We start from the raw sequence: 15,269 nt of genomic DNA, 5'->3' as shown, positions 1-15,269 counted from the left end.
AGAAAGAAACTCGGTGTGAAACCCTGAAAAGGAAATGCGACGACAAGCCCAGCGGGGAAACGCAAGGTAGCAAAAGCCAGATGGATGCAACAGGGCACGCGTCGAGACGGACCCAAGCAAAACAAACACAGCGAGAACAGCACAGCCACAAACCAGCCCAGGGCGTGAAAGGCAAACTCCGCATGGAGAGCTGGGACGGGTTCCACCCGGAGACAGCCTGCTGGAGCCCCCCGCTTTCTGACTGATGGGAAATCGAACCCTGGGGTGCCTCTGCACAAAGCCGGGGGGTGTCAATGGTTCAGAGTGACAGGACCAGGCATGTGCCTTTCAGTGCATGCTTCCTGCCAGCACCATGGAGAGATCCTGCCCATCAAGAAGCCAAGCTTGCCCCAGGCAGATGCTCCTGGCTCCAGCAGTGGAGAAGAAGCAGGAATGGAGGAGAGAGAGGGTCCCCACGTCTGGGGTGTCGCTCAATTCCAGGCCTGCGATGGAGACAACTGCCAAGTGGGGTCTGGATCGAAGGGCTGGGCCGCAGGAGAGTCAGCCGAGGCTTCTCTCTCTCATCTCTAATACTCACTCGCCCCCCAATCCACACCCCCCCTCCAATTCTTCCTGCAGCCAAACGGTTTCCAAGCTTTTCCCCACGTGGTGCCGGTGCCTCTCTGCGGCGCCAGCAGGCCTGCTGACATCTCTTGCTTTGGTTTTCTCGTTTTTAAAGACATGCTTCCCATAACTGCACCCCGGAGTCATGCAGAGGCAGCGCGCTGAGATGGGAAACGGCCTCTGCCCGGCACAATCAGGCTGAACGGGGAGCGGCTGGATGGGAGGATCACAGGCCTGGAGCGGGGAGACAGCCGCTCTGACATTTCTCAGCCCTCGAGCAATTCAGAGCTGCAGTGATGCAGCAAACAAGGTTCCCCGGGCAGACTGATCCTCAGACTGACAGCTCCCCCCTCCGCCCCCGACCCCCACTGAAATCAATAGGGGTTTTTCCATTGGTTTCAATGGGAGCAGAAGCAGGCACTTCCATAGCACCTACCATCCAAGGACCTTGGAGTGTGTTAACAATCAATAGGTAATTATGACTCCCCACCACCACCATCACTTGAGAGTCCACATCTCCAATTTACAGGTGGGGCCATATCTCAAGGGACCAGATTGTCAATCATGTGACTTGCAGGAACCTGGCCACCCACTGTGGTGCCCAGAGGGGAGCTGAGCTCTTTTGAAAATCTGTCCAGTGGAAGAGCAGTAAATGGCTCCTGGGACCTGCCTCCAAGGCCACTGCTCTGACCGACTGCACTCCCTGCCTGTGTTTGCAGCATCCAAGGAGTTTTGACGCATCCCCCTGCCAGTCGGCTGGGCTGCCATCTACCGAGGCGCTGTGTTGGTGTGCTCCCAGGGAGAAACCCAAGACAGGAGAAGGCTCCTTCGCCAGACTGAAGGAGGATTTAAAAATCGGCACGTTGCAATGTGCATCGGGAGGCAGGCGGGGAGTTTTCATGTTCAGGGCGACACCATGCAGCACACGCACTCCTTTCCACGCCCTGGGCTGCCTGGCGCGTACACGCACGCACACACAAACGCGCGCTAAGGAGGGGGATGGGGAAAGCACGGCAATCTCGGGCAGCCAGGAGTCCGCGACCATGCCTGAGCGGGACAAACAGAAAAATCAACCAGGAGCAGCCCGAATTGACTCATCGGCCGGGAAGAGGCACCCAGGTGGCTTGAGAAGGAGAACGGGGTTCTCAGCTCACACGGATGGTCAGGCAAAACAGTAGCTGCCCACAACAGAGCCTGCAGTTGTGTGGCCACCCCCCCCCCCCAGCCCCCGTCCATCTCAGAGAAGGAGATGCAAACTGGAGCAAGCATTAAAAATACCCAGTTACACTGCAAGGCACTTTCATTCCAGGTAGGAAGTGGGTGGATTGGTAAAAAAAATGTGGGAATCTTTCCATCCCAAGAGCTTTTAACTAAGGCCAGGGAGGAGGAGAGTGAGGGGGAGAGGAAGAGAGAGATTGACATCTGAGGGAATGCCGTTGGCTAAAGAGAAGGGTAGAAAGCAGACCTCTGAGCAGAGACATCCCAGTTGGGAGCGGTAGGGTGCTGTGCGGATGCACGTCCTTTCTCCAAACAGGCAATGCTGTAAAACACAAGACAGAGAGAAAGAGAGAAAGAAAGAGAGAAAGAAAAAGAAAAGGAGGAGGAGGAAAACAGACAGACACAACTACAGAGACCATTCCTCTGCCCCCATCAAACCCTGCCTCTCCCAAATTCCTAACCCCCTCATCCCATCTCCCCTCACCTAGAGGCGGCTTTCAGCTCCTACCGCCCTTGTTTGAAAGCCGAAAGGAACTTAAAAAAAGAATCCGTGATGGGCAGACTGGGTTATTTTGTCTGGCTTTGTTTCCTTCCCCGAGCAGCGGGGCTGAGAGTTCATTAGGCAGGTATCTGTGAAAGATTAAAGCATCATGTTGCCATGCTAATAGGCTGCCTTTCATTTCCTTCCCCTCCATAGGCTCTAGTTATGCTAAATCTTCTTCACTAGATGCTGGCCATCAGCGGCAATCTTCCTCCAGACGCTTGAGAGTTTGTAGGCAGCCCCGAAGGGGCTTTGATGTGCACAGCAGGGCACACGGCTGGATCCATGCTCCCTAAATCCCCCATTTTGGGCTGGTACCACTCCGCGGCTTCCGCCTGGCTGTAAAAGGGGATGCCCCCAGATTTCTGCAGGGAGGTTCCTATTCCCTGCCTCCACCTGGGCCTCCCCAGGGGAAGGGATGCTCTAGATCCCCGGGGCCTCCCCCTTGCTCCCTATAGTGGAGACAGGAGGGAACATCAGGGATTGTAATGGGGATATGCAGGTGGGTGGGGGCACATGGAGGTATTTCCTTAGTACCAGTCTCTGCAGAGCAGGTCCAGCACAGACAGCATGTAGCCGGCTTCCCCCACACTGTCCCACAGTGCGCCTCCACCCTGACCGGGCGGGACCCCATCTCTACATCCCTGCAGCGACCCACGCTGCGGAGAAGAGGCAGGACTCAGGCAGAATGAATCTACAGGAGATTCTTTATGGAGGCTGGATCTCTAGCTCCCTTCTGGAGCAGAACGGGGCTGCCACACGGACTGAAATCTCCAAGTCTTGGCCGACCAAGCATCCAACTCTGCTTCAGCTCTCATGCTTAGCGTCACCTCGCAATGTCTCCCTAAGCCCTGGCCAGCACTGCCAGAAAGGAGAAGCTCGTGCTGGTGAGCGTGCTAGCCAAGACTGCACGGAGATCGCTACCTCATTCTACGCAGGTCACTTCTGGTCTGGTGCTGGGTTTGAACTGCTGCCCTGGAGGCGGAAGTCTCCACCTCGCACAGGGCAGGCAGCAGCTGAGGGAAGGAGTGGGCTGACGTGGAAGGAGAAGGCCTATGGTGTGACTATACTGCAGAGTGGTTTGCTAGGAGGCAGAACTGAGCTGTCGCATGGACTGAGATCTCCAAGTCTTGGCTGAGCAAGCATCAAACTCTGCTTCATCTCTCGCCCTAGATTTTATTTACTTTCCATCCCACGAGCACATGCTCTTGAAAGGAACAGTGTGTGGGCCTGCTCTCCTGGCTGGCTGCATGGCCTGCAGGGAGAGGAGGAAAGGGAAAGCCATCAAATGAAGGAGAATCAAAACAGGAGGAGGAGAGAAGCTGCCCTGTATGGGATCGGGCAGGGTCGAGACAAGAATTGCAGAATCTGCCAAACGTTTGTTGCCAGGAGCCAGCAAGGAACAGGCATGCTGAGATGCTGCTCTCACTGATGGTGGTGTAAATCTGGAGTGACTCCACTGAAGCTAGCAGAGCTGCTCCAGATTTACACCCTAACAGAGCCATCGGGCTGGATATTCAGAAGGGCTGAGCTATCAGGGTTTGATTCCAAGCCCATTGGAATCAATGGAAAGACTTCAACTCTCTTCAATGGGCTTTGGAACCCAAGGAACGGAACTTGAGAAGCAGCCCAATGGGGGGAAGGAAGGAATATAGCTTGGGGAAGGAAAACAAAGTCTAGGGCTGCTGACTGTCACAATTTTAGCGCAAGTCTTGCAGTAGTTGCTGTCTTACCTAAAGCCCCAGCTCCTGGAATCCTGTGAATATGTGAGAATCTATTCGTTCACTCGAAAAAGAATAGCAAGTTTCTAGTCTTCGTGGTTGCAGAGAAAAACTTGAAAAAGTGACTCCTAATGGTTCAACAACCAGAAAAGCTCCCCAAGCACAGATTAAAAAAAAATATCCCATGATTCTATTATGCCAATCAGTGACTGACAAATGATTTTTAAGCTGCCAGGGTTGGTAATATTGAGACTCTGACACCAGGAGCGCAAAGCCAGCCAAACAGTCCCGAAAAAGTGGGGTTCATCTAAGAATCTTCTCAGAAGGTTTGATACGATACAAGAGCAGTTCGAAGATACACCTGTATTTTTTCTATAATAAATTAAAGACAACCTGAAATCAGCAATTCTTCCAATTGATGCCAGTCAGTGGGCTGACTGTGGTTAGCCCATCCAGTTTCCTGGGCAACAGCTGAATTTCGTACCCGGTGGCTTCCACAGCCATAGAAACCCAGGCCCCCATCCTATCCCACAAACCAGATCTCTTAAAATAGCCTTCATCAGAAGGTCAAAAGACCCCCCCAGCTCCTACCCAGAATGAGACAAACACAGACGAGACCATCAGAGAGGAGCAGCACTGGGAAGAGTTCCTCATGGCGGGCACCTAGAGCTGAGAAAGGCTGGAAAGCATGGCAGGGATAGCAATGAAAGGGACTTGGGAGACTGACACTACCCCAGGAGGCGGGATGGGCAATGAGAGCTGCTTCTGAGTTGGGTGATACAGCATGTGCGCCTGGCAGGGAGCAGGTGGATGGGGGACATGGACCGAACACTCAAGATGCTTCTTGTTATTATTGTAAGCACTTTTTTCCCCTCCGTTACAGGACACATCGGACGCAGACGACACCGGAGCAGAGAGGGAGAGAGAAACGGCAGCAATGGAGAGAGAGGAGAGAGACAGATGGTACTTGGGATCAGGCAAAAGGAAGAAGAGGAGGAGGGGCTGGATCTTACTGTAGGTCATGAAGGGGAAGAAGGGCTGCCTAGTGGCTACAGGGACATGGATACGACTTACCCCTGGCGCCGGGACAGCACGGCTCCTCCTCTGCCCTGTTATGTGTGAAAGCAGGAAGGGGCGTGGGGCATTTTCCTGCTGGGGGTGGGTAGCAAAGGAGGCGGGGGGAGATGCACGGGTACAAACAGGACCGCCGCGGTGCCGCTTACCACAAGGGCCCTCGTGCTTCACGGGGATGGCGGCTTTCTGCTGGCACTCCGCCTTCTGGCGCTCGCAGTCGTTGCTGTAGGTCCGGCTGTCCCTGGCACAGACGGGCCGGTAGGCGCCATCGCAGGCAATGCGGTCGCAGGAGCAGCGGGCGGTGCCGCGGCGGTTGAGGCACACGGCGTTGAACTTGCACTCGGCCTGGCACTTGTCTGGAACGGAAAGAGGGAGGCGCCGCTTACACCCTGCAGCTGGGACGCAGGAGTCGGGCTAGCTGGCGTTGAGCTGCTAGCAGGGCTCCCAACTTGGGGGGGGTGCAGCAATGGAAGGGGGCCTGTTCCCAAGGGGACCCCGGTGGGGAATAGGCTGAGGACCACGGATCTATCACATGCTATAAGGAAGAGAACTGTGAAGAGGGGACCACAAGCCTGAGGAAAAGCTCAGGTTCACCGGCCGTTTGCTGGCTCCACTCTAAGGTGGCTGCTGATCCCCAGAGCGACTCCCAGGAGCCCTGCGGAAGGACCAGCTGGGCGAGTTCAGAGAGACCGAGGCCTCTGTTCCATTTTATCTGAGCCTCCCAAGCTCAGGGGCGTTCAGGTCAATCCTCCTGGGTACAGCCCAGCTCCCGCTGATGGACGGATGTGTAGATTCGGAAGCAATAGTCCCCTCCCCACCCACCAGGATTATTGAGTCTTCTCTGCTGCCCCTAGTGCCAGGGCCACCAGAAGACTGGATTCCCTACCCAGTCTGGGCCCACTTGGCCCCTGCTCTAGCAGTGACCAACACCAGATTCTTCGCGGGGTCAGTGGGGCCAGATGACAAAGGTGGGGATACGCTGAGAAGGGGCAGTTTCCCTGTCCAAGTGCAGCAGGTTTAGCGGGGCAGGGGAGTGTCTCATTCCCCTAGGCAGCACCCGCTGGCGGGGCACTCCAGGGGAGGAAACAGGCATCCTGTAACCCGAGCTCCCTGCTGTCAGGCACGTCGCTGAGAGGTACTTACCCTGAGGCTGGCAGTTCCCCGAACGCACCTTCTGGATCTCCAGCCCCCGGATGGCGCCCGACCGCCCCATGACGCACTCGTTGTCGTAGGTCACCCCGTCGTCGCCACACACAGGGTCCCTCTTCGGAGGGCAGTTTTCAGGCCGGGAGAGCAGGTCTGCTCTGCGAGTGCGGGGGTTTACCCGGCACACCCGGTTCATGTCATTGAGAGTGCTCCTGCAAGGGTCTGCACACACAACGGAGGGCAAAGGAGAGGGGAGGTCTCAGACTGGCACAGCCATCTCCAGGGGCAGTCCACGCCCAGCAGGGTCAGGCCATTCTAAGCCTGGCTCCACCATATCCCAGTCCAGCTCTTAGCTGCACTGGTGCTCCCTTCTCTCTTGGTCTCTGCAAGGCTCTGCTGAAGTAAGACCCAGCCTCCAGATGGAGAGAGCCTGGGGATTTATGGTGACAAGAAAGCTTTGCTGACAAATTCAGGGGCTGAGGGTTCGGCCCAGACAGTCACTGGCCCAGTCACTCATGGCCAGGAGTATGTGCAGAAGCAAGTGAGACTTGAGTAGCACCAAGGTGAGCCAGGATGGTCTAACCCTCCCCCCTGACAACCTTGCCAATGCATCTGAACCCTGGCCTGCAGCGCTCTTGAAACAGCTAGGGTTGGCAACCCTCCAGGATTGTCCTGGACTCTCCAGGAATTAGATGATATCTTGTGGTAGAACCTCCAGGAACACGTCCAACCAAAATCGGCAACTCCGCTGGTGCCCCTTGATCCACACCTGGCTGTAGAGCCTGTTGACATCCCAGCCCAAGTCCTCCTGCCAGCTGTGCCCACTGGTATTCAAGCTCCGGGGCCAGATGGCTACTAAGACAAGACTAAGATCAAACTTATTTCAACTGAGAGAGGAGCTTTGGGAGCTCAAGGGTCAACCTCCCAACCCCTTTCCCCCAACACACCACAGGTGGGGAGAGCTGCTCCTCTGTCAGAGCCCCGGCCTTCTCGGGGAGAAGTCTTCTATCCTTTTAGCCAAGGCAGACAGGACTCCCTCTAGAGCCAGGCTAATATGGTTCCTTAATATGTCCACGGGTCCTCTCCTGGGCAACACACACCATAGAACCACACTGGAAGGGACCTGGAGAGCGCATGCATCCAGCCTCCCAGCTGAGGTCGGCTTGACCATTCCTGGCGGCGACTGTCTGACCTGCTCCTGAGGTGCTCTGAGCTGCCGGGGGCACTCGCTGCTCAGTTTTACAACCTTCCCATCTGCTCCCTGCCCTGGGCAGCTGGGTTGGGAAATCCAGGCCTTTGAGGGAAGATCCCTGAGGACAGGCAACGCGCTGCCTTCCCCCTGACATAATCTGGGCTTATCCGGATCACCTTTGCCGCTGAGCCGTGCTCACTTTAGCATACTAAATACACGGGCAAAACAGGTGCCATCTATGTGCTAATCAGGGGGAGGGGGAGAGATAGCTCAGTGGTTTGAGCATTGGCCTGCTAAATGCAGGGTTGTGAGTCCAATCCTTGAGGGGGCCATGCAGAGATCTAGGGTAAAAATCTGTCTGGGGATTGGTCCTGCTTTGAGCAGGGGGTTGGACTAGATGACCTCCTGAGGTCCCTTCCAACCCATATGTTCTAAGTCCTGGGCTTTTTAGTTCCTTTTTTGTTTTTTTTTGCCAAGTGCAAATACCTGGACAGCACCGAGGCATTTTCAGCCATAATTGTAGATACAGGATTGAATTTTTCTCCCCTTTTAATCGGAACAAACTGAAATCCCTGCATGCCCCACAATCCCCCGAGGCTCTGGCATGACATGGGGTGAAACCCAGTAGTAACATATTCCCCTGCCGTCTGGGAGAACCCCACGCCCCTCCCCAGAGCTGGCCCAATACAGAGCTGCAGCTCAGCTCTTCGCTTGCTCCATTTTAGTCAGCACAGAGACTAAGTAGGAGCCCAGCCTGTTCCCCACCAGGATCATCCCCCACAGCAACAGTTTTCAGACCATGCTCCAAAGACCACAGAGCACTGACTGGGGATCTGTAAGGAGCTGGCTGGTCCCATGGGGCTGGCTTCTCCTCCTGCTTTCTTTCCAGATCCTAACTCCCCCGTTTCCTCTAGGGCTGGATCCAAAGCTCATCCGGGTCAGTGGAAGGACTTTGGATTGGGACCCTAGTGTTGTTTTTCCAGGTACGCGATCATGGTAGCTGCCGCTGGCATGCCAGGGGGTTGCATATAGGAAGGGAGGTGGGGAAAAAAGACCCACAGCAGCGAGTCTCGGAGCCCGGGTCAACTGACGGGGGCTGGTGCTGCAGGGCTACAAATAGCAACGTAGCCATTTGGGCTTGGGCTGCAATCCAGGGTCTGACCCTGGCGAGGGGGGGAGGGTCTCGGAGCCGGAGCCTGACCGTCTCGACAGTGATCATTTCAGCCCCGCCGCGTGAGCCCCACAAGCTGACCCCAGCGCTGAGACTCGCTGCCGCTGGGTTTTTCAGCTGTGTGGACTAACGCTAGCGCCGCAGGCAGGGGAACAAGCCTCCTCTGTTCAGGTGCGGCCCACGTGACGAAAAGGTTTGCGAATACCCTGCCTCCCCTGGGCCGAAATGGCCTCCCGCTGCCCTTGGCCCCTGGTTTCACCGCTCCGCAGCTTTCGCCATTAGGACCCGGTTCCCGGCGCTCAGCCTGGATGCTTACTTTGCTCAACAGCATCGTGTTACTTCTCACCCCCCCCCCCGAATTCCCCTGGGGGTTTACACACCGCGAAGCACATGCAGACAGGTCTGCTCCTTTAGGACCCAATCCTGCCAGGGAACTGGCGGGGGCCGAAGTCAACCATGACCTTGTGTCACTGGCTCCTAGTTCTTCTCTTTCCTCCTCCGCCAGCCCCTCCAGCCCTTGAATCGCTCGTGGTGCTCTTCTCTGAATCCCCTTCCATTGCGCGAGCTCCTCCTAACGCTCAGCTGTCCAGGTGCCCTCTGGAGAGTGCTCCCTGGCCCCTCCTGGCTCCCAGACACACATGCCCCCTGCCCCGGCTTGGGGGGATTTTGTGACCTCACGGCAACTTGGAGGACTGCAAAAATGAACAGCTCTCCCGGTGTCTTGCCTCCCCCCGCCCCAATCACAGACGGGGTATCTAGCATGTCCTTACCAACCTGGTGCTTTTCCTAATTAATACGGTCACTTTTAATTACAAAGCTGCACAGCAGTAATTAAACGCGACGGAAGCCGTCCTGGGCAGTGACAGGGCTAGGCATACTCCCTGGGGATCGGTGTCACGCTGCGTGACTGATGGGTTCCTTTCATTAGGGGAAGTGGCCTGTTTCTTCAAGGCCTGTGACCTCGGCTGCTGGAGATGCGGTTTGGCAGGAGAGGCCTGCAGCCAATTCAGGGCAGGGGGGGAGAAGGGGCGTCAGAGGCTGCAGCCGCTTTTCGGATCATTAGCGATAGGCCTGTGTGCCCAGCCCCTAGGGACTGAAGCTCTGTATGAACTGTTGTGAAGACTGACTCCTTCCCAAGCCAGATGGATGAGGCATGAGAAGGGGAGAAAGAGGAGCTGCTCCGGTATAAACCACTGTCCCAGCTCTTGTACTGGGGAGCCACCAACCCCTGCTCTAGGGAACCCACTGGCCTGGCTCTGGTCCTGAGGTGGTCCTCTGCTAGAGTCTCAGCTGGAGTCTGGGCTTCTCCGTGTCCCAGCTCACACACTAGGCAGCGGTTTCCTACTGCCCAGACCCCATTTCCTTAGTGTGATGGAAAGCCGTCCGTCAGGTACCCCCTCCTCCCAGCCCCGGTGCCAGCCTGCCCCCCTGACAAGCCCTTGGAAAGGAACGGAGGGCCCCGTGGAAATTCGAAGAGGCAGTAACTTCAGATGGCAGGGCGCGGCCGAACCGACTGGACGCTGGGCGCGATGGTTTTGTGCGGGGCTTTTCCTGTTCTCCGCTGCTTAGACCCATCTCAGAAGCCCCAAAAGGAAAGACTCGCCCCATGGTGCTTTGGCCTTTACCATGTGGTGGCCTGATTCCCTCCCCCAGCATTTCCCAGGGGGGGGGTCAGGCCTGAATGCTGGAGCATTTTCTGCTGATTCCCGACACCGGTAAAACTGAAGGGGGCTCAGGCCACCAGACGCAGCTGTGTTAGCCCACTGCCAACCTGCGGCTCTAGGCATCCTCACAGCCCCCCCAGTGCTTTAATTCCCACCGTTAGAGCCCAGCCTGCACCCCTCCCTGCAGCTTGGAGGGCTGGCGCAGCACGGAGTGGGAGGGACCTTCAGAAGTACCGCCCCCCCCCGACCTGGAGCTGGCGCGGGCGGGCGACTCACCGCAGGGCCCGTCCAACTTCTTGAAGACGTTCTCCTGCTTGTCGCAGGCGTGCTTGTTGAGCAGGCACTCGCTGCGGTAGTCCTTGCCATTGCTGCCGCACACTGTGCTCTCGGCCGCACCGCTGCACGAGGCCGGGCAGATGCACTTGGCCGACTGGCCGTCCGTGGAGCGGGCGCAGGTGCTGCCGAAACTGCACGTCACCTCTGCGCAGGGGTCTTTGGAACCTGGAGACAGACAAGACATGGCGCTGCTGCGTGAACGCGGCCCGGCCCCGGCCCCACATCCCTTCACGTTCCGTCCTACTCCTCTCCTCACTGCCTCCCCCACCGCACCTGGGCAGGTCTCACGAGGAGGCGATGGGTGAGCAAGAGCCTTCCCCCCTGCCCAGTTAAGGACAATGGCTCCCTTTCCAGGGCAGCCGCAGCACAGGGCATCCTGGACTGCACGCTCCTTGCTCAGCGGGGCCCTCAGCCAGCAGCAGCCCGGACAGCCCTGGGTTAAGTTCAGGGCTTTCACACAGATCATTCTCCTCCAGCAACAAAACGGTGCATCCTACCCTCGGAGCCCTGGGGTCTGCAGGTGGCGAGTCGGATACCAGGCGGAAGGCAGACAGCAAGGGCCAAGCTCCAACAGGGCCGGTGCAGGGGATGTGCATTTCAACTCCCCACGCTGCTCTGGCAATGCGCGGGCCTAACCTATCCCTGCGTGAGCACAAGGGACGCAGGCAGGTGGTCGCCACCAACATCCGAATCCAGGCAAATCCCACAGGGGCGTCGCCTTCTTGCAGACCGTGTGCCCCTGACTGAAGTCTAGCTAGATCCTTGATCTGAGCAGGGTATGAGTGTCACTAGCAATCTTATCGCCCCACCAAAACTTTTGGCAACCACATGATCACAGAGAGGTGAAGCCAGGATCAGTTATTCAAGGCCTCACATCGGGAACACGCAAGGGTCATGCCTGGTTAATGATGTGTGTGCTACGCGCTCTTGACAGATCAGACAGTGACCAGTTCTCAACCAGGGGTACATGTACCCCCGGGGGTACGCAGAGGTCTTCCATGGGGTACATCAGCTCATCTAGATATTTGCCTAGTTTTACAACCGGCTGCATAAAAAGCACTAGCGAAGTCAGTCCAAACTACAATTTCATACAGACAATGTTTATGCTGCTCTATATACTGAAATGTAAGTACAATATTTATGTTCCAATGGATTTATTTTAGAATTCGATGGTAAAAACGAGAAAGGGAGCAATTTGTCAGTACTAGTGCGCTGTGACACTTATGTATTTTATGTCCGATTTTGTAAGCAAATAGTTTTGAAGAGACTGGGGGGTATGCGAGACCAATCAGACTCCTGAACGGGGTACAGCAGTCTGGAAAGGTTGAGAGCCACAGTCCAGGTGTAAATCCAGCATGCTGAAAGGTGCCAGCCCTGGGGTGGGGCCTAGGACCGTCTTTGGTGGGACTCATCATAAAGCCCTGCAGTTGCCCAGACTTTTCTTCACTATCATTACAAGACAGAGCGACCTTGTCTCCACTTGGCTCTGGGCTGCCATCATGGTCTAGCTAGGGGCAGATCCGGCAAGGTGCCGAGCACCTGAAGTACATGCTTCGCTTTCTGTAGGAGAGTAATGCCGCTGAACTCAACGTAGATGCTCCCGTGCCTAAAGCGAAGCATTTGCCTCAGGGCTTGGCTGGATCCAGGCCAGACTGCTCAGCCTCTCCCAGGATTGGGACTGCCCCAAAGCCGACCGACGTCAACCAACGTCTCGCCATTGGCTTCAACTGGACTTTGCATCAGGCCTGTAGGAATGTTGCAAGATGCTGCCCATCTGTTCCTGAACTCAACAGGAGTGGAGGGTGCTCAGCCGTTTGCAAACTCAGCCCCTAGATCCAGGGGAGACAAAGAAGGGGAAGCCCTCGCCCAGCCAGCTGGCGCTTCAGACAAATCTCTATTTCCCAGCTCCCCTGGCTCCCCGCACTGCAAGCTCTCTTCCAAACCCGAGCTCTGGGAGCCTCTCGCTCCAGCAAACAAGCAAAACAGGGGTCCTCAAGGTACCGCCAGCACAATGTAATTGGAGGAAGAGCTCAAGGAGCAATTTCCTCGCTGACAGGGATGGGTCCAATTTTATTTGTCAGCTTTTTTTCTTTTAATTTGTCACTTTTTTTATGATTATTATTTTACATAAATCCCTCGGCGCACTCTCGCCTCTGACGCGGGCCCTGGCAGGAATGCCAGGCGCAGATTTATTGTGAGCCGGAGCGCCACGCTCGGGAAAGGTCAAGTTAATTTACTCTGAGACGAGGAGACGGGGAGCTTATTTACGCAGCGCCTTGCTCGCAGCTGGTGCATGCCAGCCCAGGGAAAGGCCTTTATTAGCCTCACTCACCCGGCCTCCTGGAAAAATCTCCATCCCTGAGGCAGGGGCTCACTTCGATGTGGGGGGGGCTAATCTGTCACACTCTCTCTCTAGAGCAGGTGAATGGCTCTCGCTTCTGGAGGCAGTGTTGCCTAGTGGCTAGAATCCTGGCCTTAGATGAGTTCTGTTCCTGGTTCTGCCACTGAGCGGCTACATGACCCTGGCCAAGTTACTTCACCTCCCTGTACCTCAGTTTGCCCGTCTGCTAAATGAAGATAATGATGTTTGAAAGGGTTTAGAGCCCTGTGGCTGAGGAGGGTTACAGGCAGGGCTGGAAGAGAGATGGAGAGAACCAGGGACATTTTCTTCACTTTCAGGGCTCGGTGGAGGCTCTCGCTCTTTATGGGATGGCAAAGGCTGGTGGGGCATCTTCTCCCTAGCACTGAGGGACATCGGCACCGAGGGGAAGTCAGGCTGGTGGTCAGGTAGTGGGGTTGGCCATCTACACTGCAAGTCTCAGGGCCCAGGTCAGCTGACTCAGGTCATGGGGCTCGTGCTATGGGCCAAAAACAGCAGCGTGGGCTCCCAGACTCTCCCCGCTCACGGGGTTTCAGAGCCCGAACAGGAACATCTCCGCTGCTGTTTTCAGCTCCGCGGTGGGAGCCCCACGAGCCTGAGTCGGCTGACCCGGCTCTGAGACGCCCTACTGCGGGTTTGCAGTGTAGCCATACCCTGACTGGCCCCCTGCCCTCAGGCCTGATACCCCAGAGTGGCATTAGGGGGCGCTGTGCTGCTGGAGGTAGCACCTTTGGAACAAGATGCAGAACCTACAGCTTGCCCACTTGTGATCTTTAAAGAATCCGCAGCCCCTTTTCACAAGCCCAGGGGCATGTTCACCCTGGTGCCCTGGCCAGGTTATTGCCTTCCTCCTCCCAGATGTTCTCTACCGATTCCATGGCACAAGGGAGCCTCCTTAACCTAGGTGGTTTTGGAGAGTCACCGTGCGCCGTTAAAGAGCGTCTGCGTCGCTCTCCGGTGGTGGACAAAGGAGTCTACATGCCGGATCACAGGGATGGCACTGGCACCTCACCCTTTTCCTTGGGTACCCTGCTTCCAGCCTTGGCACTTCTCTCTCCTTCTCCATCCTCCCCGGCACCCTGCAATGCTTTGACCGTGGTTGAGGACTGGCTGTGACCGTTCATTTCCTAGCCCCCACCCCCTCCAAGCTACTGAATGCAAACGGCTGCCTCCCTTGAAGAATGTCGCCGATGCCAGAGTGGATGCCCATCTCACCTTGCCGGGACTCGAGCGTGTCTTTGGCTCTACTCACCACATGCCCCCTTGCTGATGACTTTGATCCGCCTCTGCTGGTTGCACTGGGCTTTCTCCAGCTCGCACTCATTGCTGTAGGTGGAATAGTCCGAGCCACAGACGGGGGCCACCACCACCGGGCAGGTAGTCTTCTTGCAGACACAGGACGCCTGGGAGGAGTTGGTGGTGCTCCTCTCGCATATGGCTCCGAATCCGCACAGCATTCCTCGGCACACTGCAGGGGAGAGAGCAGAAAGAGGCCAGGTCAGCCTCGGCTGCTTATCCAGAGACAGAACCTCGCTCCCCTTGGTTTGTAACAGTCACAGCAGCCCGGATTCCTGGGTTCCATACCGGAGTGTAGGAGGGAGTTGATCTAATAGGAACCAGGAAGGACTAAGAGCCCACACTCCTGGGTGCTGTTCCCGACTGCCACAGCCCCACAGTATAAGTTTGAGCAAACGGTGTGCCTCAGTTTCCCCACGTGATGATAATCGCCATCTGCCATATGGGGATGCAAGATGGTGTCGTTATTCTCTTCGCGAACCTCTGAGCATTATTTTATCTGTTCAGCACTCCTGGGCTCAGCAAACCGAACACAAAACCCAGGGATAAAGACAGTCCCCGGGAGCTTGCACTCAAGAGACCAAGGCAAGACAAGCTGCAGGGGGACACGCAGCAGCCAGTGCGGCGGCTGCAAGAACAAAGCGGTCGCAAGCGTAGTTGTTTACACAATGCCCAAAGTGCGCCAGTACGGGCCAGATCCTGCCCTCATGGCCAGGATGGGAGTAGGATCGCGCCGCGATATTAACAATCGGATCTCCTGCCTCTGCACTGCAACATTTCCCCTGGGTGGGAGACCCACCCTCCAGCCTCGGGGCCTTTCCCTGCAGATCTGCCTGCCCTCCTTAGCCACTGCCTCTCAGCGGCTCCTACCATCTTACAAAGAGCCAATGCCTATGGGAATCTTTCCACGGGCCTCGGATCAGGCCC

The 15,269-nt window shown here is 56.4% G+C and overlaps 1 protein-coding gene across 6 annotated transcripts in view; it reads right to left on the bottom strand.

Moving 5' to 3' along the window:
* The window catches only part of AGRN (agrin), a 221,377-nt gene that overhangs the window by 55,839 nt on the left and 150,269 nt on the right, over nucleotides 1-15,269 (bottom strand). For all 6 annotated transcript variants that reach the window (XM_054009181.1, XM_054009183.1, XM_054009182.1 and 3 more), the window contains 4 exons: nucleotides 14,299-14,514; nucleotides 10,607-10,831; nucleotides 6,301-6,525; nucleotides 5,307-5,513 (listed from right to left, as the gene is read on the bottom strand). In XM_054009181.1, the coding sequence (XP_053865156.1) occupies nucleotides 5,307-5,513; nucleotides 6,301-6,525; nucleotides 10,607-10,831; nucleotides 14,299-14,514 (873 nt within the window). The remainder of the gene's footprint in view (nucleotides 1-5,306; nucleotides 5,514-6,300; nucleotides 6,526-10,606; nucleotides 10,832-14,298; nucleotides 14,515-15,269) is intronic.

This window comes from Malaclemys terrapin, chromosome 19, assembly GCF_027887155.1.
Source record: "Malaclemys terrapin pileata isolate rMalTer1 chromosome 19, rMalTer1.hap1, whole genome shotgun sequence".
In the NCBI taxonomy this organism is placed as follows: Eukaryota; Metazoa; Chordata; order Testudines; family Emydidae; genus Malaclemys; species Malaclemys terrapin.
Note: the sequence above shows the minus strand (reverse complement) of the source record. Positions and strands in the feature narration are given on the sequence as shown.